The sequence below is a fragment of the Pogona vitticeps genome, chromosome 3 (genome assembly GCF_051106095.1).
Source record: "Pogona vitticeps strain Pit_001003342236 chromosome 3, PviZW2.1, whole genome shotgun sequence".
NCBI classification, from domain to species: Eukaryota; Metazoa; Chordata; class Lepidosauria; order Squamata; family Agamidae; genus Pogona; species Pogona vitticeps.
The window spans coordinates 57,079,055-57,100,787 of NC_135785.1; the positions used below are offsets into that span (position 1 = coordinate 57,079,055).

The 21,733-nt window shown below is 39.8% G+C and overlaps 1 protein-coding gene across 1 annotated transcript in view; it reads left to right on the plus strand.

Annotated features, from left to right (window-relative positions):
* The window catches only part of CFAP58 (cilia and flagella associated protein 58), a 125,045-nt gene that overhangs the window by 20,512 nt on the left and 82,800 nt on the right, over positions 1-21,733 (plus strand). The window contains exons 10-11 of the mRNA XM_020788938.3: positions 11,703-11,864; positions 16,767-16,913. Coding sequence (XP_020644597.2) covers positions 11,703-11,864; positions 16,767-16,913 — 309 coding nt within the window. The remainder of the gene's footprint in view (positions 1-11,702; positions 11,865-16,766; positions 16,914-21,733) is intronic.

Sequence of the window (21,733 nt, forward strand, 5' to 3'; positions counted from 1 at the left end):
AGCAGTAGGTTTTTGAATAATATAGTAAATGGTAAAGAAACAGAATGCTAGGATTCAAGCCAAAGGTCTAGCTCTCCATAACAATCAGTTTGTGGGAACGGGTAAAAGCTGGCAGATGTAATCTTGGCCCAGTAGTATTAAAGTCCTTAGTTAAGCTTCTCCTAGCCACCTCCCACTAGCAGTCTAAATATGACAGATGAGTCCATGCTGTTATGTTCACCCTGAATATTTACTTTTAAAAATTGTCTTGATTCTAGCCACCATTTATCCAGTGATATTCTAGCTTTTCAATGCCCAGACATTTGTCATTAATCTTCCCCTATCTATAATAACAGAATATAAGTGTGTCTGTTTTTGCTATAGATCTGAGTCTGTGAAACCTAGATAACTTGGTATGCATTCTAAGGGGAGTCCAAGGATGTGCATCACAGGGTATTTCATTTTAAAAATGAGTTAATTAAGATGCATGTAACTTGCTGGACTACATTCAGTTATTAAGTAGCAAACCGCAGTCACCTCAGGAGGAAGCAAATTCCTCAAGAATGGTACCCTCATTCAGCTGAAAGCCATGACCTTTAAGTCATGTCAGTTTTCAGTTGTTTTTGGCCAGGGCTGAAATCAGCTTACCGAAGCTGACCCACTGGTGCAGGTTCACTTCTGCTGGTGCAATATAATTCCCTCTCCTATGTTCCACATGCACATGAGAGAGGAAATAAGGTGAGATTAAATGTTCCCTTCTGAGCCTCTTTCTTTTTAAGTCAGTCATGTATCTACTTACCCAGCAGTGAGTGCTATTAAACTCAACAATACTTCTGATTAGGCATTTATAGCAGTCATTCTCAACCTTTTTTTAGCCATGGCCATAAACACAATCTGGAAGAAATATATGCCAAATAAGGATTGTGTAAGTCTCATAACAAGCCATATAAGGTGGTCTGTGAAGATTTTTTTCCAGTCTGTATCCCTCTTCAAATATGCCAGGGCCTCCCAGGGAGCCAAATAACCCCCACTGAGAATGGCTGATTTATAGGATTGCATTATTAATAGACTTTTAGGAAAACAAACATCATATTCTTACAACCTTTTCTTGATTTGTGTACTTGCATACTGTGTGCGGAAGCATGCTACAGCTCTTTGGATCCGAAGAGTATGTTAATTATTCCATTTCTTGACTTTGGTATATGTCACACAACTCTGTCTCAATGTAGATACAAGCAAGGAACTAAAGTATCATACATATAAATAGCAAGCGTTAGAAAAGTGCTGAGAAGGAGCTCAGTGTTAAATATACCGTTATTAGATCTCTGTAATGCCCAGCTAGATGAAGATGTGTGCAAAGTTGAAAGCTAGCTTGTTTGTGATTTCTTTTCTTTTCTTTTGGTGGTCTAATATAGGTATCACTCACCCTTGCATTTGAGTTGCACACAAAGACCACACCTCTTTTTCTTTTCAGTGATAGGTGATTTAATTGATCTTTGGATTCCCCTCAGTCTTCCTTCCCCTCTTTGTGTGCATGTGTTTTAAAAATAAAAAACTAGATATTCATTAAAAGGCATAACCTACCTGCCAAATTGCATTGTGTAGGAGACTGAATGAAGTTACTAAAAACAGTAACTTTCCAAACCTTGAGAGTACTACTAGGTTAGTGAAGAATGTCTGGGAACATTTAATACTATAGTCATATTTCTATATCTTTCAGGTATTTTCCTATGTAGAATTTGCAGTTGTAAAACATAATAAATGAGTTGCTTTTTAGTTTATTTATTTATTTATTTCTTAGACAAAATAAATAGTATTTATGGTTTCAGCTAGGGAAACTCACTGCTCCTTCTGGCAACATTAGAATTAATAGCTTACTCAAGCCAGACCATGTGTGACACAGGCAAGGCTGCTTCCAAAACCTTCTTGCACAAGATTCAGTTATTCAGAACAGGGATATTTATTTCTTGAGAGAAAATATGCTGAATAACTATGCTGGCATAGCTTTATGCTCCACTACACCCAACAGGGTTCTGACTTCAAAATTTTGGAAAGTGAGCACTTTTGCAGCTCCTTAATGCTCATCTGTCAGCTTGTTGCTCACAACAGATCATGAGAACAGAAAGCTGTCCCCTGCCCTACTGCAGAAAAAAATTGTTTACAGCATACTAGTGTTTTTCTTTTCTTACCGTATTTGCCGGCGTATAAGATGACTTTTTTGGCCCAAAAAACATGCCTCCAAGTTGGGGGGGGGTCGTCTTATATGCTGCATGCACTTGAGTTGGGCCAGGAAAGAGCTGCCACTGCCGCCGTTGAATGAGTGACACAGGGCTGCACTGGCTGGGGTGGAAGGCAGGCAGGCGGTTGGTCCGGACGGTGGGAGAGAAGCAGAGCCAGCCATGCCTGAGTGGCCAGAGCCCGCTACTGGGCTGCCTGCTGTCCCGCACTGCTGAGCCAGCTGCCCACTTGCCCACCCGCTGCCGGAGAGCTTCCCCTCCTCTGCCGCCGCCCACCCGGCTGCTTCCCCTCCTCCTCGCCCTCCTCGGGCCTTGTCGCCGGCTAAGCCAGCTGCCTACTCGCCTGCCTGCTGCCGGAGAGCTCCTCCTCCTTCTCCTCCTCCTCCGCTACCGTCGCCCGCCTGGCTGCTTCCCCTCCTCCTCGACCTCCTCGGGCCTCACCGCTGGCGCTGCAGCAGAACCATCCACTCTATATTTTGAGTGGAAATGTTGGAGGGTCGTCTTATACACCCAGTCGTCTTGTATGCCGGCAAATACGGTGTATTAAAAATACATTTCATTGGGAGTGCAGTTACTGCTATGCAAAGGAGTCATTCAAATGTGACTTGAAAGACAAGCTTGCATAGAAATGAACAAGAAAGAGTAATGTAGGTATAATAATCTGTGGACACTTCTTTGCTCTGTGGCTCACTTCACTGTTGCAGTGGCTACATTCTGAAATATATTTACATAGAAATAAAGATTCAATGAACTTTGTGGGACTTATCCAGAATAAAAATATTCATAATGACACAGCAGTAGATGAAGATGAAGATATACATACATACATACATACATACATACATACATACATACATACATACATACATACATACATGCACGCACGCACGCACGCACGCACGCACGCACGCACGCATGCATGCATACATGCATGCATACATGCATACACACACACACACACACACACACACACACACACACACACACACACACACACACACACACACACAGATCCTTTGTGCTGTTGACCTGCTTCATTATTCTTTACTTTATTGCTTCACTTCATTATTCTTATACACTGATAATCTTAGTAGGCTTCCTATTTTTCACAGTAGACATCTGTCATTTTAATCACTACATAGATTATTTGATGCACATTGTACATCAGACTTGAGAGCAGTTGAATCAATCCCAGTAGATTGATGCCAGATGTTTTTATTTCAGTCAGAGATTATGAAAATGCCAGTTATACAAGATCAGTCCCTTGAAACTGTGAAGGTTCATTTGAGCTATTAATGAAAGAATGTTTGAGTTGACAGAGTCATGGTGAAGAGCTGGAGATTTAGAATATCGTTACAGATTATCCTTCATTATCCAGATGACAACGTACAACTAATTGACCAGATGAGAATAAGAAGTGCTATGCCAGAAGTGCCTGTAGGACAAGAAGCACCTTGATTTAATAAAATAAATGCAGATGATATAAGCTAGTGGAGTGAAAGCACATCAGTTTGAGAAGACAGGAAGCTATTGTACATGGCCACATTCCATCACATTGTAGTTAATTAACCAAAATATGAAGGAGCCTTTTGGCACACGTGCAGCCACTTTGCTCCTCCCTGCATAGGACAAAGTAGCAAATGATCCAGGAAATCTTCAGTTAACCATGATATTATGTTTTGTATGAACTCAGAACTTTTTTGCTGTCATGCTGAAGCACACCTTTGGAACCGCAACAGAAGGTGTCTATCTCCAGACTAGATCAAATGGAAAGCTCTTTAATCTCTCTAGATTGAGAGCAAAGACCAAAGTCCAACTGAAATGCATGCAGGACTTCCCGTTTTGCCGATGATGCAGCCATTGTTGCCCACTCTGCTGAAGACCTCCAACAACTCATGAATCGTTTTAGCAAGGCCTGCCAAGATTTTGGATTAGCAATCAGCCTGAAGAAAACACAAGTCATGGGACAGGGCGTGGACTCACCTCCCTCTATTACTATCTCCGTGCAAGAATTGGACGTTGTTCATGACTTTGTGTACCTTGGCTCAATGATCTCTGACACTCTCTTCCCTAGATGTCAAGCTGGATAAACGCACTGGCAAAGCAGCTACCATGTTCTCAAGACTCACAAAGAGAGTATGACTCAATAAGAAGTTGACAGCATATACCAAGATCCAGGTCTATAGAACCTGTGTCCTGAGTACACTGCTGTACTACAGTGAGTCCTGGACCCTTTGTGCATGGCAGGAGAGGAACCAGAATACGTTTCATATGCGTTGTCTCCGACATATTTTTGGTATCACCTGGCAGGACAAAGTTCCAAATAGAGTAGTCCTATAACGAGCTGGAATTTTTAGTATGTATACATTACTGATCAACCCTGAGTGCTCACTGGAAGGACAGATTCTGAAGCTGAGGCTCCAATACTTTGGCCATCTCATGATAAGAGAAGACTCCCTGGAAAAGACCCTGATATTGGGAAAATGTGAAGGCAAGAGGAGAAGGGGACAACAAAGGACGAGATGGTTGGACAGTGTCACTGAAGCTACCAACATGAATTTGACCAACCTCCAGGAGGCAGTGGAAGACAGGAAGGCCTTTCGTGCTCTGGTCCATGGGGTCACGAAGAGTCGGACACGACTTAATGACTAAACAGCAAAATACATTACTGAAACAGTGACATCTACATTGGCTTGGGCATGTTGTGAGAATGGCTGATGGTCGGATTCCAAAAGATCTTCTGTATGGAGAATTAGTATAGGGAAATCGCCCCAGAGGGAGACCACAGCTACGATACAAGGATATCTGCAAGCGGGATCTGAGGGCCTTAGGAATGGACCTCAACAGATGGGAAACCCTGACTTCTGAGCGTTCAGCCTAGAGGCAGGTGGTCCGTCATGGCCTCTCCCAATTTGAAGAGACCCTTGCCCAGCAGGCCGAGGCAAAGAGGCAGTCCTGAAAGCAGCCAAATCAGGGAGCTGAACAGGATACAGATTGTATTTGTAATCAGTGTGGAAGGGATTGTTACTCTCAGATTGGCCTTCTCAGCCACATTAGACGCTGTTCCAAGTCCTCTATACAGAGCATGTTACCATAGTCTCTTGAGACTGAAGGATGCCTAATCTAATGAACTCAGAACTGAGAAATTTGTTAAACTGTTGAAGTGTGGGGTGCTGGGAGCAACATGCATGTTACAGGCTGTACTTTGTCCATCCTCGACCTACTGACTCAGAATTTGCCCAATAAGATCAGGAAAAATATTTCCCTTGTAGTCTACACAAAGAAAGGAACAACAGATAAGATGCCACATTGTAGACATGCCCTGTCTCTAAGAAATCTGCCCCTTTGCTCCTCTCTCCGTACAAACCACAAATATATCACAAAGCCTTTGACTAACCAGTTTCCTATTCCATATACTATGAACAATTATGGTTACTAGCTTTTCAGAAAGCCAGAATGTTATATCATCATTGACCTATTTTTTAAACATCCTTATTTGCTGGTAATCATGGTTCTCTTGTGCCCTCACTTATATATATGTTGCATATATGTTGCATATGTTACATATCTATAAGTCACACTACCATGTTCCTTTCCCCCATTTTTTAATTTAAAAAAAGTAATTAGATGATCAGTTCAACAAAAACATTATAGTTTTTTTGGAAGTAAGGAGGACATGGGAGCAGGTACAAGGCAGTCATGTGTGGTCTTCAGACCTCTGAAGGCTACCCACCCCTGCAATACATTAAAATGTCTTCAGGTTCTTTATGGAGTTATCCAGTTCCTTTTTCAGGGATGAAAAAAACAGAGATGTTGCTTCCATTAAAAATTTTATGGATTTTCTGGAAGTCAAATTCAGCACCAATGCTAACAAGGAAAAGGTAGTAATGTTGGGCACTGTTTATTCCCTTCTCTCTCTTCCCCTTCTGCTTCCCCTATATCTGTTTCAAAGGGGTCCTCAATCTCATCCCTGACTGCAATGTTACAAATTCAGTGACCTATTTTATAATTTCGTTCCAGTCTATATACCCACTGAACTAGCTTTATATTACTATGGATTTTGATCTCATTTTTATGAGTGTTGTCAATTCATTTTTAATAGGCAAAAGGAAAAGGTGGAGCTGGGTGATAAACTGGGTGTGTAAGCAACTTTAGGCATCTCCACAGTCAGTAACAAATGTTCTAGTGTATTATCACCACTACTAAAATAAAATGTAAGATATCTGGATAGGCTTTGACAACTCGTTTTGAAATCCTTGAAACTGAGAGTACAGTATTTGACTATTGGCCCTCCTTCCCCCGGCATATACTCCAGTGCTTCTTCCTTTAGCTTAATTTTGTTCACTACAATGGGTACGTGGTGGCGCTGTGGGCTAAACCGCAGAAGCCTGTGCTGCAGGGTCAGAAGACCAGCAGTCGTAAGATCGAATCCACGCGACGGAGTGAGCGCCCGTCGCTTGTCCCAGCTCCCGCCAACCTAGCGGTTCGAAAGCATGCAAATGCAAGTAGATAAATAGGGACCACCTCGGTGAGAAGGTAACAACGTTCCATGTCTAAGTCCCACTGGCCATGTGACCATGGAAGATTGTCTTTGGACAAAATGCTGGCTCTATGGCTTGGAAACGGGGATGAGCACCGCCCCCTAGAGTCAAACACGACTGGACAAAAATGGTCAAGGGGAACCTTTACCTTTACCTTTACAATGGGTACACCCCGAGGTCTCATATGTTTGAGAAGGCCATGGCAGCGACAACATTTACAGCTATGACTACCTCTGGGTCCACCATGTATTCTGTTTGTTGGTTACCTGGGGTCCTCAGGGTGCTGTTTTTGGTGATTCTATCCACATAGCTATTTCTTCAGCATCTTGATCCAGTCCCTCAGCATCAGTGTAGCCCTTAGCATCACTTTGAATCAGCAGGTCAAGTCTGCCTTAAAGCCATCCAGTTAGAGTCACCAAAAATGGTGGTCAAGCCAAGGAGAAACTAATATTCTGATCAGCCTCTGAAACAGAAAAAGGCACAGCAAAAGAGGTAGAAAAATTTCTTCTGTACTACTAGAAGAAATCTTCCAGCAGCCATCAGTTCTGCCTCCCCAGGCCATCTCTGACATCTCTCTCAATAGGCCTTCTATGCATTTGGTATTGGAGGGCAAAATGAGAGGAAAGGGACAATTCATCTTGCTAGCTCTGACAGCACTCATTTGGGGGCAATACTGACTTGGGGAAGACCTCAAGGCTCTTGACAGCATCTTATTACTGTTCTTCCAAGACCACTTACACATGCTGTTGAATGTATCTGCCCTCCACACCATCACTAATTGAGGTCTCTTTATTACTATTAATGTTGGTACCTACCATCTCCCAATTGGTGTTAGTACAGGTTTCAAGGATTGTAATACTATTCATGTTCCACCAGCTGGTCTTCTTACCATCAGGAACGTAGGGACCATGGACAGCAATGCATATTATCTCACCATTTGCCATTCCTGATACCACTGACAACGATACAACTATCAAGACTGAGTTTGGTACCTCTTTTACCACTTGTTGTTTCTGCTCAACGTTCTACAGTCACTACTTTCTGTTCTCAGTTGGGAAGTGTACTGATAGCAACTGTGCAACCTATGAACATACCAACTCATTCGGAATTACAGTCAATGTTAACTTCAGCGTATGTGGCACATACTGTACTAACCACCAAGTCTCATATTAGGACCTTCATTGTAAAACAGTGGTTGAAATCCTGTTTAATGTAGTAAGTCATGTTAGTGTAAGCCCATTGAAACAGTGGAGATTTGGTGAGTCAACACATCCATAAATTCCATTGATTCAAATGGGTGTATTTTAGTTACAATGTGCTATAATAAAATTGCAACTTCCTATGGTGAAACTGCAATCAGAGTTGTCTCTGACACAAGGGAAATCAATCTTCTTCCCATGACATGATATAGAGGGCAACCCTAGTGTAGGCCCTGTAATTTTAGTATCATGCCAGTGAGTTTCTCTGGCTGTGCGGGGATTTGCACTTTAGTCTGATACTCTATTCACAGTGCCATATTGGTACCACACACAGACACATTTATTTATTTATTTATTTATTTTATTTCTATCCCGCCTATCTGATCAAATTAGACCACTCTAGGCGGCTAATGTATACATAAATACTTCCTGTGTAGTATATAGTTTATATAGTATACGGTTTATGTATATAGTATGTATATAATGTAAAATGTTTATTTTATTTATTTATTTATTAGATTTTTTTTTACCCTGCCCCTCTAGACTATGTCTACTCGGGGTGGCTTACATCGATAAAAACACATCAATATAACATGCATAAAATCACAAAAAATACAATTATAACAATTGAATTCCAAATGAGATATTACCAGGATGGCATGACTTAAAGAGAGAGAGAGAGAGAGAGAGAGAGAATAGATAGATAGATAGATATAGATATAGATATAGATTTATATATATATAAAATCTATATCTATATATATAATCTATATCTATATCTATCTATATCTCTTTATATTATATATATCTATCTATTTTTTCTTTGTTTAGTCGTTTAGTCGTGTCCGACTCTTTGTGATGCCATGGACCAGAGCACGCCAGGCCCTCCTGTCTTCCACTGCCTCCCGGAGTTGGGTCAAATTCATGTTGGTAACTTTGATGACACTGTCCAACCTTCTCATCCTCTGTTGTTCCCTTCTCCTCTTGCCTTCACACTTTCCTAACATCAACGTGTTTTCCAAGGAGTCTTCTCTTCTCATCAGATGGCCAAAGTACTGGAGCCTCAGCTTCAGGATCTGTCCTTCCAGTGAGCACTCAGGGTTGATTTCCGTTAGAATGGATAGGTTTGTTCTCTTTGCAGTCCAGGGGACTCTCAAGAGTCTCCTCCAGCACCACAATTCAAAAGCATCAATTCTTCGCTGGTCAGCCTTCTTTGTGGTCCAGCTCTCAGTTCCATACATCGCTACTGGAAAAACCATAGCTTTGACTATTCGGACTTTTGTTGGCAAGGTGATGTCTCCGTTTTTTAAGATGCTGTTGAGGTTTGTCATCGCTTTCCTCCGAAGAAGAAGGTGTCTTTTAATTTCGGGGCTGCTGTCTCCATCTGCAGTGATCATGGAGCCCAAGAAAGTAAAATCTGTCACTACCTATCTATCTATATCTATATCTATATCTATATCTATATCTATATCTATATATCTATATCTATATCTATCTATATATCTATATCTATATCTTTTAAAGTATATATAATATATATGTTGTGCTGAAAACCAGAGTAATGTAACAGAGTGTTGAAGTAGATCAGGACTCAAATTCCTATTCAGTCACAGAGATTTGCTGGGAAGTGGAATAAATAAAACCACTCCTTAAAGATTTCACATACCTTGGATGCCCTTGTTAGGATCACCATAAGTCAGACACAGTTAACATATACAGATCAGTATCCTGGCAATGTAACAAAGTTATGTTCATGTAAATGTCGTGGAAGTTGTCTTCAGGAACAGGGAATTGCCCTCTGCAGTTGTGTAATCAGTTGCATAACTACAGCATACCCAATTGTGCAATGTGCTGGAAGAAGTGCTCTGGGGATAGCTCTTCCATGTCAGCACCTTTACAATTTTCAGGTCTACAACATTGTATGTAGTTGCACAATAGGATCTTGGCTATAGTATAGTATAGTATAGTATAGGGTATGGTATGGTATGTGTGTGTGTGTGTGTGTGTGTGTGTGTGTGTGTGTGTGTGTGTGTGTGTGTGTGAGACAGAAAGGGAGAGAGAGAAGTATTTGGGGGGGGGTTTATAAGAAAAAGACAAAAAATTGAATTCCTGACAGGGTTTTTCTTTTATGCATAAAGTTATTCCAGTAACATCCTTATTTGTGTTTATACTTTTTTCTGTTAGTTCAATAACTTAAATTCTTATTTTATCATGCATGTATAGTCTAAGTGGTGAATTTACAAACATCTCCTGTATTGTGAAACAAAAGTTTATCTGTTACAGAATAGACTATGTCTAGATAGGCGGCATATAAATGCAATAAATAAATAAAATAAATAAAAATTTGTTGCAGGGAATCCAAACATTATTTTATGTTGAGCATCTGTCTTTGTTTCTGTAGCTTTCCATAAACAATATTTTTACCACTGTTTTTAAAATCCAACTAGCATGTATGTTTCAGTATTTATTATTATAATACAGGTGTTCTCTTTGTCCACTCCAAGAATATTTTACAGCTATAAAATATGCATCATGTTAGGATGAAATGTATAGAATTGTGGTTGAGTGGGTGGAAATGGAAATGTAATGGATCTATGGCATTCTTGAAGATATATTCCCAACTAAGTTTATCATTATGTGATCATCAAATCATTGCCTTATTTCCTGTCATAGTGTGTGGGGGGGACCCATCCTGCTGCTTGGCTATCTGAAAAACTTTCAAATATTTCTGACATTTGCAGTTTGTTTATGGTAAATTGTTTGAAGAAATTCCAAGATTTTTTTGTTTGTTTTTATAAAATAGCACATGTTTTATGTTTCTAGTCATTTGTTTTCTCCATCATTGAAACATAGCTTGTTTTCCTTAAAAAAAAAGCAGACGAGTGGAATAATAATGACACGATTAGGCAAACAACCTTGGTTGCCTTTATCTGTGCAAGGAAGTGTGTAGTACAATAGGTTATCCATTGGCAGGTTTGATAAATGAGAACCATAGAGAGATAAGGGAAAGTAAAGTGGTTCAGATTATGTGGATTTTGAACTGCATATTAAGTTATAATACACAACTCTCTGGAAGGGTTTTTAATTCCATTGACATTATAAAGAATATTCATTGGTTAAAATGATCTATGCGTATCACCTATTTAATTCTTTTTTATTATATATTGCTATTCTCCCCTTGAAACTGTACCTCCTGAAGACAGTGATTTAACTTTTTGTTACTAAGGTAGCTTATTGAATAATTGATTAGAATTACTGTATTTGGTAACACATTTAAGATATGTTTAATAGAAATTACTGTGCATATGCACATATAAACATCTATGCATAAAGCCTCTCTCTTATGTAATAACTTTTCATTATAGCGAAATGGATTTGAACATAGCTTATTTGCTTATTCTGTTTTAGATCTTGCAGCACTGGTTAATTTTGTGCTTATTGGGGAAGGGATGAAGGCACCTTTCCCATATGGGATCTAAGCAGCCCTGGTGGGGATTTTTAATTATAAAATGATGTAAGAGGTAATAATTATGAACACCCCTCCTGCTAATCTCTGCCTTCCAATAGCCACCTCAGTGACTTTTTTTAATAAAGTAAAGAAATCTGTATACACACTTCTAGCTTTTCAGCTAAAAACCTGTCTTGTTGGACAGGTATCACTGTATATTCAGCTACGTTTGTATATAAAGCCTTTCCAGATATCATAGGATGGCTTAATGCTGCTAATGTTATGCTTTCTTTGGCAGGCCCTCCTTCACATGGAAGATATCAAAGTACGGGAGATGCAGATCTTTGATTACAAAAAGAAGATAGCAGAGTCTGAAATAAAATTAAAACAACAGCAGAATCTCTATGAAGCTGTGAGATCTGACAGAAACCTCTACAGTAAAAACTTGATTGAAGCCCAGGTACCAAAAAGCAGTTCTGTTCTTAGGTTCATTTCTCTGTTTTTGGTTGAACTAGAAGCTCTCATGTAACACCTGGGATGGAAAGATAAAGAAGGCCAATGCTAACATGATGTTCCAGGGTCTTTTTGTTCCCTGCTGGAATGACCTACACCACAAGTATTGACTTGGATAATTATGGAAACAGAATCTAGATACTTTCAGTGAAAAATCTGTTCATGCATGTAAGAATGTCAAGGGAGAGTTTCTTCAGGTGAATAGGCATCAGAGAGAGGTTATTCAAGTTACAGATCTCACCTGTTTGGAGATTACAGAAGATCTTGTGCTAGATGTCGAAGATTACTTAAGAGTTTTATACCAGCAGATTGAAGGAGATCATTTCCCATGATGCTCTTATTCAATAGCATTGCAGATGCTATTGTAGATGCAGATGGTTTCAATGGGCTGATTAACTTTATTTAGAGCTACTTGAAATTTGTTGCCTTGAAAATAATGTACGTGCCTGGTTCAAGTGGATAATTTAAAAAACTGTGTATAGACTAAAAATAGAAATATTGAACAGATACTAAATAATGTGAACATTGTGATATAAAGAGAACAAAATTCATACCTTACAACAGAGTTGAAAATATTTTCTGTGGTAAAGTTGGAACATTCACGTTAGCTGCACAGAAAGGTGGACTCTAAGAACAAATCTAAATTCCACTGTGAGATTTCTAGCAGAGAACTAAGCCTAGGTAGGAATGAAATCCTTGCTTCTTAGAGAGTGGAGTGATTATTGTGGCATTTGGTAAGATGTGAACCTATTCCAAAACAATGGGGGAACCAGTTATTATCATTCTTGATGTTAAATACTAGTACCTTGCATTTTGGAGACATGTTGGAAATATAGTTCCATGGACTATATGCAGCAGTTTACTTGTCCTGCGCTATGGCTAACACTGTGAAATCTCTGAATGTTAAATGCAAATCTTGTTGGGGAATATGAAGATTAACTTCTGCACTTATTGATTTGTTTTGTAACAGATTATTTTGTTTACCATGTGAATTACAGAATCAATATGAGAAGACATCTAGGATTAAAACAGAAGTGGACAAACTATGGTTATATGCACTAGGCCATTGTTTGTCCACCTGTTGGAAAGACTAGGCCATATGGACCCTGGTACAGCCCTAATGTGCTTCCTCCCCCCAAGTTTTAAAATTAAAATAGATTGATTTTCTTCCAGAAGACCCCTTGTGACCTTTAGGGGTATGGGAGATAATATTGCCATTTTGCACACCAGCCTCATCTCTTTGAATGACTAGCCCCCCGCCCCCTCCATTTAAAAAGTCAAAAGAATTAAATAGTTCTCTGCTGCAACTAGAATGTGAGAGGAGGCCTTTTCAGTAAACATTTGTGAAGAAGAATATTTGGAGAAGTGAGGGGTACAGGTGTGGCTCTCCAAGATTTCAAGGGTAGACCTGAACCTCTGAAAGCAGCCTATTCAGAGGTTGAAAGTATCCTTTTATTATACACAAGCTACAAAATAGGCATTCAGAGTTCAGTAATGAGCCAGCCAGCTGTGAAAACTAGAATTGTTTAAACTAATTGTTTAAAAACCAAGCAGGACTGCTATCCCTCTTGGGATTAGTTAAATTGGCACAAGCTGGTTTGAGAGAACAAAGCTCTTGGTATGCATTTTGAGATTATTTAATAAGAAAAGGTCCCTCACTGTCCAGCCCTTTATACTGTATACTGTTTCTGATCTCCAGGATGTCATAAGCTCAGGTAGAGTAAAAACTTTTGATACAGGAGTGCTTGGTTGAATTTCAGTATTTGCTGAGATGATTTTACATTTTTAAATCTTTATGGTCCCAGGAAGTGTTGCTTGTTAATTTAAATGAGTATAACGTCAACCTCTGCAAAATTCATGGGGACTTTCCACCCATTATTAAAGTAGTATTTTGGCATTGGCACATACTAGCTTTTAGAAAAGCTAACTTTATAAATGCATTTTAGAAAAGCTAACTTTATAAATGCATTTATAAACCCTATACTTGGGTTTCTACTTTTCTGTTCACATGACTAATGGTCTATATGTCAATATGAGATGCTTTAGGGCCTAATCACACTTGCCAAAATAACCCCAGTTATACCGTTCTTTCTATACTGTACCTCTGTTGTGCCAACACATTTTTTTTACATTACATGGTATATATACTGGCAGGAATGTTCCCATTGGTTTTAATGAAATTTCTTCCTATTCGAAATGTTATTGCCGACTTTACCATGAAATTTATTTATTTTTTCTGATGCTTCCTGGGGCAATGCTGCCCCAACTTTTTTTAAAAGTCTGTTTGGGAATGTTTGATCTGTGGTGTCTGCATCTTGGGAAGTAATACACTGCCCACTGTGCTCCCTGACCTTACCTGTATGACTGTGCCACTTGGCAGACAATAGGTGGAGTAAACAAGACAAATGGCACAAAAATTTAAACCATGCCAAGATTGTCCCTGTAAAGCCAGAGATCTTGATTTATCGATGTACCATTGTGCTGCTTGTGAAAAAAAATCAAAAAGTTAATCGCAGGGCTGCCATGCAGTAATCATGGCAGCTGCCTTCCCTGGAGACCGAGGATGGGAAAATAATCGATAGGAATGTGCACACATGCTATACAAGTAAGGAATGTATTGATGCATCATTAGTACAATTTAAAACCATACTCTTGGCAAGAAGAAAATAAATTGGAAATAAACTACTGGCTGGGAAAATGAGTTGATCTTGGCCATACATCATGCACTCGGAACCTTATGGAATGATCTAAAAAATGGCCAAATTGCTATAACTGGGGTTCTTTTGCCAGGTATGATCAAGCCCTTAGTTCCAAAGTTCATTTTCTTTTCCTTGATGTATTTAGCAAGGCAAGAACCAAAATTCTTATTTTGTAAATTAACTTTACCTTAATGGCCAGGATTCTAGTGGATGTGCATGTACAATGAATTGTGAAAATTGCTGTGACTAATTGGGCTAATTGAGAAGGTACTGGGTGTGTGACTGGCACCTTGTCAATGAGCCAAAAAAAAAATTTAATGGTTCTTCTTCCTCTTCTACAAGTATATGACAGAATTCTGGACACTGTTATTAAAGCATGATTTAAGCTTATCAGGTTATTTTAAAGTGTTCTTGTGTCTTGAAAGCTGCATTACAACTAGAAATTGAATGTTTTCCCATGAAAATAAACTGTCCTGTTCTATAGGTACATAGACTAGATTATCCTTCTCAGAATTTTCCATATATTTATTTATTTATTTATTTATTTTATTTCTATCCCGCCTATTTGGTCATACTAGACCACTCTAGGCGGCTTACAATAAAAAAGCAACAATATAATTTTAAAAACATTAGAGCTAAACAGAGATAGAAATCAAAGAAAGATATATAGAGAAAAATCGTCAGGAGTTTTCTGTTGGGAAGGCCTGCTTATACATCAGCGTTTTTAGTTGTTTCTTCAAAATGCCCAGCGAGGGAGCCGCGCGAATCTCAGGAGGTAAGTTGTTCCAGAGGCAAGGAGCCAACGCCGAGAAGGCCCGATTTCTGGTCTTTTCCTTCCGGGCCTCTCTCGGCGTTAGGCTCCTCAGCCTCACCTCCTGACTCGCACGAGTGACACGGGTAGATCTTTGTGGGAGTAGGCGTTCCATCAAGTATCAAGGTCCTAAACTGTTTAGGGCTTTGTAAGTAAGCATCAACACTTTGAAGTCGATGTGGAAACGGATGGGCAGCCAATGCAAAGCGGCCAGAGTGGGTGAGATATGTTGGTATCTTCTCACTCCACTGAGTAATCTGGCCGCAGCATTCTGCACCACCTGTAGTTTCCGCAGCAGCCTCAAAGGTAGCCCCACGTAGAGTGCATTACAGTGGTCTAATCTTGAGATTACAAGCGCATGCACCAAAGTGGTGAGAGTCCCAACATCAAGGTAGGGTCACAGCTGGGCTATCCGCCTAAGATGGATAGCCTTATCAGGAAAAGAGTGGCTTGTTCACTGTGCTTTCCCATCATCTTCCTGCTAGTACAGAATCATGAAGTTAAGAGGGCAGTAGCAAAGAAGTCTGGTTGCGAAAACTGGGGGGAATGTGTAGGAAGATTGTAGATCTTCCACAGTTTTGTACTGTTTTCCTGTTTTATTATTTTGAACATCCAGGTGGTCTTTACTATAGTACAATGACATATTTATTCTTATGTCTCCCTATGAATCTATGAGATTTGAATGAAGCAATATTCTGATAGCTTTTAAAAATATCTGGAGAAATCAGTGGTAGCTAACTCAGGTATACTAACTTCTCAACACTGAAAACAGCAAATCTTACCTTAAAGGTATAGGGTGCTATTGCTGTCATGATGGTAATTCACTGTACCCCCTTCCCTTCAGGCTGCACTGTCTGCTCTTCTTTGTCTTCATCATCCTCATTTCTAGTTGCTTTAAGCAGCTGGTGCTTTTGCAAATAGTGTAGCCAGCTGGTCAACTAGCAGAGACAGTAAAAATGTTGAGAATTAGGCACAGTTATCACCACCATCATCAGAGCTGGAGTGAGCGAGTGGGGAGAAAGGCAGTGATTCCAGTGATGACAATGATGGCAAAGTGAGGCAGAGGTGTGGAGGAGGATGAGCTGCCAGCATTATAATGACTGAGTGGAAGAAGGAAAGAGGGAGGCAAGCAGGTAATGTTGGTGGCAAAATAAGTCATAAAGGTTGGCTGGGAGGAAAGAAGGTTGTAGGAGCGATGGGCAATATGTTTTCCCTCTTTCCCTAGTGATTGGTTCCAAGCAAGATAATAGCTGTTGTGAAAAAATAATGAAGAGTTTACCTGTATTGCTTGCATGGGTTCCTATATATATGATGAACACTTAATTTTTTTCTTTTATAGGATGAGATCAATGAAATGAGAAAGAAGCTAAAGATTATGACACATCAGGTGGACCAGCTGAAAGAAGAGATCTCTGCTAAAGAGGCAGCTCTTGTGAAAGTTCATCTGGACCACCAGAGGATAGAAAAAGAGAAAGAGTCCTTAAAGGTAAGATACTTCAGCTGGTAAAAGTGCAGCAGGAGTAATCTGAGCTAAAGCATCAGTGTGAGTGCTTGGAACTGGCAAGAACTTCTATATATCCTTAACAGCAAACCCTTTCCCTTAACTTCAGCTTTGCTCATGTGGTTGCTGAAGAGGAGCACCTAAATATATTAGTTCTTAAGCTGTATAATGAGAATAAACCAAAGAATGAAGTCTTGTGGCATCTTTAAGGCTAAGAGATTTATTGCAGCACACGCTTTCATGGACTGTAATACATTTCTTCAAGTGGAGTAGAGTACTTAAGTCATGGATTGATGTATATGGTTGTGAGGGTGCAGAGTGAAATGGGATGCAGAAGGTGACAATTGCATAATGTATAATGGCAATGAACTTCTGAAGTGCTGATTATATAAACTTCCTGAGAATGTGTGAAGTGTGTATTAGTTAATGCATAGCTGTTAGGTTTTTGTCTATGAAGTTTCGAACCATTGAGCTCTGGTCTGAAGAGCTGGTTGTGCTCAGGCCAGTTTTATTTTTTTTAAAAACGGAAACACAACTTTTTGGATACAGATAAGACTATACTTATTAATCTGTGTAGTGTGTTGAGAAGTCTGGATCTCTGTGTCGCGAATCCTGTGTCCCTTGTTTATTATTCCCTCACAAAGGCCCACAGGCGCGTTCCCTTTATGCTGCCACCAGTGGAATATCTGAATCCACAATACCATTAACGTATGACTGGACAGTTGTCTTGTGAACAAACAAAATGTATTTATTGAATTGAAACAGTATTCCAGACAATATTAGAAGTGTTTCAGGTAATCAAACTTCATTGGCCTTAGCTTATCAGTTCCCTCTTTACTTTGTTTCTCTTTGTTTACAGTTTCATAAACACACCACCAACCTATCACTTTCTAGCCAGTTCTTTTTATCTCCTCATTAGTTCCCTAACTGATCCTTATCTGATTGTTCCTCCTTCAGCCAAGCCTCATATATCAATTGACTCAGTCTCTCCAGCTCTCTCATAGGCTCATGCCAATAAGCTCTTGAGCGTGAATAGCAGGAGTGACAGGGCCCATTGCCACACTCCGTTTAAGCTTATAGTAACAAACTGAACAGTACTCAAGAGTGGCCTTTTAAACTCAGTGGCAGGAACTTCTGCTGACACATTATAGTTTAGCATACATGTTTAAGCAGCAACACTTCAATCACGTATTGTCACTGAAAGTATGGAAAGCTGAAACTTTCCAGTTTGTTTGACCAGACAAGGACCTACTCCTTTGGACATCAGCATACGGCGGTGGTTGGTCACCCATCCTTAGTGCTGGGTCACAAAATTTCTGCTGAAGGTTGCTTCCCTCTTGTCTGCTACAGGTTACTGTTCAGTGGACTTTGAGGGTAAAGGAAGTGCTACTTCTGCTCTTTTCACCTGGGTTGTAGTATGTTTCAAAAGAATTGAGAAATGTTTATGCTAGCTTCACTAGGGCCAGTAGTGAGTTGTTATAGGGGCAAGATGGAAAACCTGGGTGCACAAACAACAAAGGCAGTTGTTGGCAGCTGGCACAGCCAGAGGAAGCATACCTGCAGAAATGTAGAGAGAGGTGGGTACCTATAGATAAGCAGAGGCATCTTTGCCAGAGGAAACAGACAGAATCGCCATATTAAGTAGCAGAAGTGTTCTAAGAGTTCTGGGAAATCACAGCATCCAGGAAGCAAAGAGCTAAGCAGAAGGAGACAAAGGAGGAGATAGGCAGAGACAGCTGATATTGGTGACTGGCAAGTCAGCAGAACAAGGAGGCTGTTACATCTAAGAGACAGCAGGGAGTACTAGGTAACAATTAAGCCTTATGGTCAGATTTTGGCATCTCCAAGACACTAGTCACTGGGCCCTCCTGCTCTGTGCTAGTAAGCAGAGGCAGTTTGCATACTCAGTGGTGATGACATAAGTAGAGAAGCTCAGAAGCATAAGGTTGACTTTTAGGAAGACGAACTATTCAAAAGCATCGAAATACCTGTAGCAGAATGTCACAGTGTCACCTACCATTTTAGTTAGGATGCTTGTTGTTGGACAGGAGTGTCCCAAAGGGCTCATTTATGCAGGAGGATGCTTTGGCTAATGTAATCAATTCAGCAGCTGCCACCAAATTCTGATGGTGATGGTGACTGCTAAATATACTGCAGTGTGGCTCCAGTTAGTTGCTGGTTACTTGAATGCAGCCCCAGGAAAGCTATTTACCTTAAGATTACAAGGTGGACTTTTCGATCTCTCCCCATTCTCCCCTATGTTGAGCATTTTTGCAGAAACAAAGCCCCAAAAGCTGTTTTGTATTTTCCATGCATCTTTTGAAAGTTTGAATGAAATTTTGAGTGAGTCCAGATTTAGTACTGGTAACTTCAGGGGAAGCTTGCTTCACCTCAGGAAGCACCAAAAACCAGTTCAAAGGCATGATTTGGCTTGGATTTTGGAATTGATTCAAATCTAATGCAAATCACTACTTGCATCTGTGAAAAGCATGAGCATGGCAAGAAATATTAAAACATTGTAGGAATCGAGTATTCTTTTTGCGGGGGGGAATACTTCTTTTTTTATTTCAACAGATATAGTTTGGCACAACATAGTTTATTCAGGCAACAGTTCTCTGGGGTGCCAGGGATAAGTATTTCCTGTCACATGATCATTTTGAAGATACGTAAGGAAGGAATTAAATTTCATATCTTCTCTGTTCATAGTGTCTGGTTTACTACTGAACCATGGCTCCTCCTCATAAATTAGCTACTGTAATTACAAGAATTGCTTGAGAAGATGGTATCGAATTAGATCCTCTTACCCGTGGCAGAATCTTTTTTCCTGTGTAGTCTTCTGTGACCTTTCTCAGCAATTGACAGCACAGAAGAAAAGATGCACATGCATACAAAATTTAGTTCTTCAGTGCCAGATAACTAGTCACTATAAATTCCTTGTAAATGAGATTTCTTCTGTTTCTGTGATAGAAATTTACTGTTAAAGAGCAATGAAAAGACATAAATCTCTGCTAAACCAGAAGAAGAGTATGGAATTACTTTAACATTTCTGTTATTTGAAGGTGCTGAATGTTGTCCAGCTTGTTTGTAAACTTTCTAAGTTCAGCTCAGTTTTCTCCTTTAAAGATAAACAATGTAAGTTGCAGGTGTATTTTCACAAAATGTATATGTGTGTGTGTTGGTTTTGGAGAGGGGGAATCCTTTCCTAGACACTTTTTGTTTTGCTTTCTATTTGGCAATTTTTGTGCTATGCTCTGATGACTGCGACTCTTCAACCATTGTCAGCACATTACTGTTATGACAGGATGTCAATAGAGCTGAGTAAGAAAAAATGATGAATGTAGGTTCCCAATATGTCTGTGAGTTGTTACATCAACTGTGAAGAAAAGCATTCAGAACCTCACTTCTTGTGCAAAATCTTATGCTTTAACTAGTCTCTAATGCTACCTTATCTCTGATGTCCTCCACCAGCACTTTCTCAGCAACATGATTCCTATGCTGTCTCCCCCCCCCCCCCCGCCCTTTTTAATCTTCTCAGTTATTCCTTAACAAAAATGTCTGTGGTCTACTCTCACTTTAGTGTGTGGCTTGAGGGCATCCTACTCTGGTATGTTATAGAAGTGCAGAATAAGTAAATGAAGCACTGTTAGAAAATTAAATTTTGACTTGCATTGATGAGAAAGAAACCTGGAATACATTGGTGTTTTAGGGCATTTTGTAACTTGTGAAAATGGGGTGTCGGGTTTTGTTCTGTTTGTTGCTTCTGTAGTAACCTTTTTATATACTAAGACGAAGGTTTACCCAAATATACCATCTGTATTTTGCCACCTTTAGACTTGACATTTAGCACTAGCTGCTATTTTTTGTAAGTGTGACCCTGTAGGTTTTATGTATGTTGGAAGCCACCTAGAGTGGTTGTTCGACTAGATAGGCAGGGCATAAATACAATAAATAAATAACATAAAATACATTCTTGCCAGTGCTGCCTTCTCTTCTTCTCTCTATAATGTTTTACTTCCAGATAATTGGCAAAACTTTCTCTGAAAAACTGGGTGGAAAATTCCAATCATGATGCCAGAGGTGGGTCTTGAGACCATGCCCCCAGGGGTGGTTTTCAGTCTTGGTTTAAACTCACCTTAAGCAGACTTGGTACATGCATCTGACATGATTTTTTTCAGACTTTTATTTACAGTTTTTCTGCACTATCCATAAATATCAGGGCATAAGCCTGAAGAAGTGAAATTTATGCCATGAAAGCTTGCTGTTTATTTTTTAAGCAGTCTAGTAAAGGTATAATCTACTCTTGCATTTGTGTTACTTTCAAATACTGTAATGATCAAGACAGATACTATGCTGATTGCTTAGTGCTTCTAGCCCAACATTACAATCATGGCCAGTGTGCAGGGCTTCTTCTGCAAGTATATGAGATCCAGCAAGTATATGGTGGAAATGTGTTATTGTGAAGTGAAGATGAAGATGGCAGTAAAAGAAGAGAGTGAGCTGTCCCCTCACATATCTGAGACAGGAGGTGGCAGAGATGCAGTAGCTGACGTGACACCACAAGTTGGATGTTTAGATGTGGGAGAAGGAGGGCAGAAAGAAAAAGGGAGGCAGAATCAAAAAGAGAAAAGGGTGGAGGAGGTTTTCTTGACAACAGAGGGGGAGAAAGGGGGAAAGGAGAGTGAAGGAAAAAGAGTTTTTCAAATTAAGAGAGGAAGACAGAAAAGATGAGAGAGAACCTTATGTATTTAAGGTGCCAGAAAGAGGAGGTGTAGGAGGAGAAAGACACGTAGCGTGTGGGTGAGGTC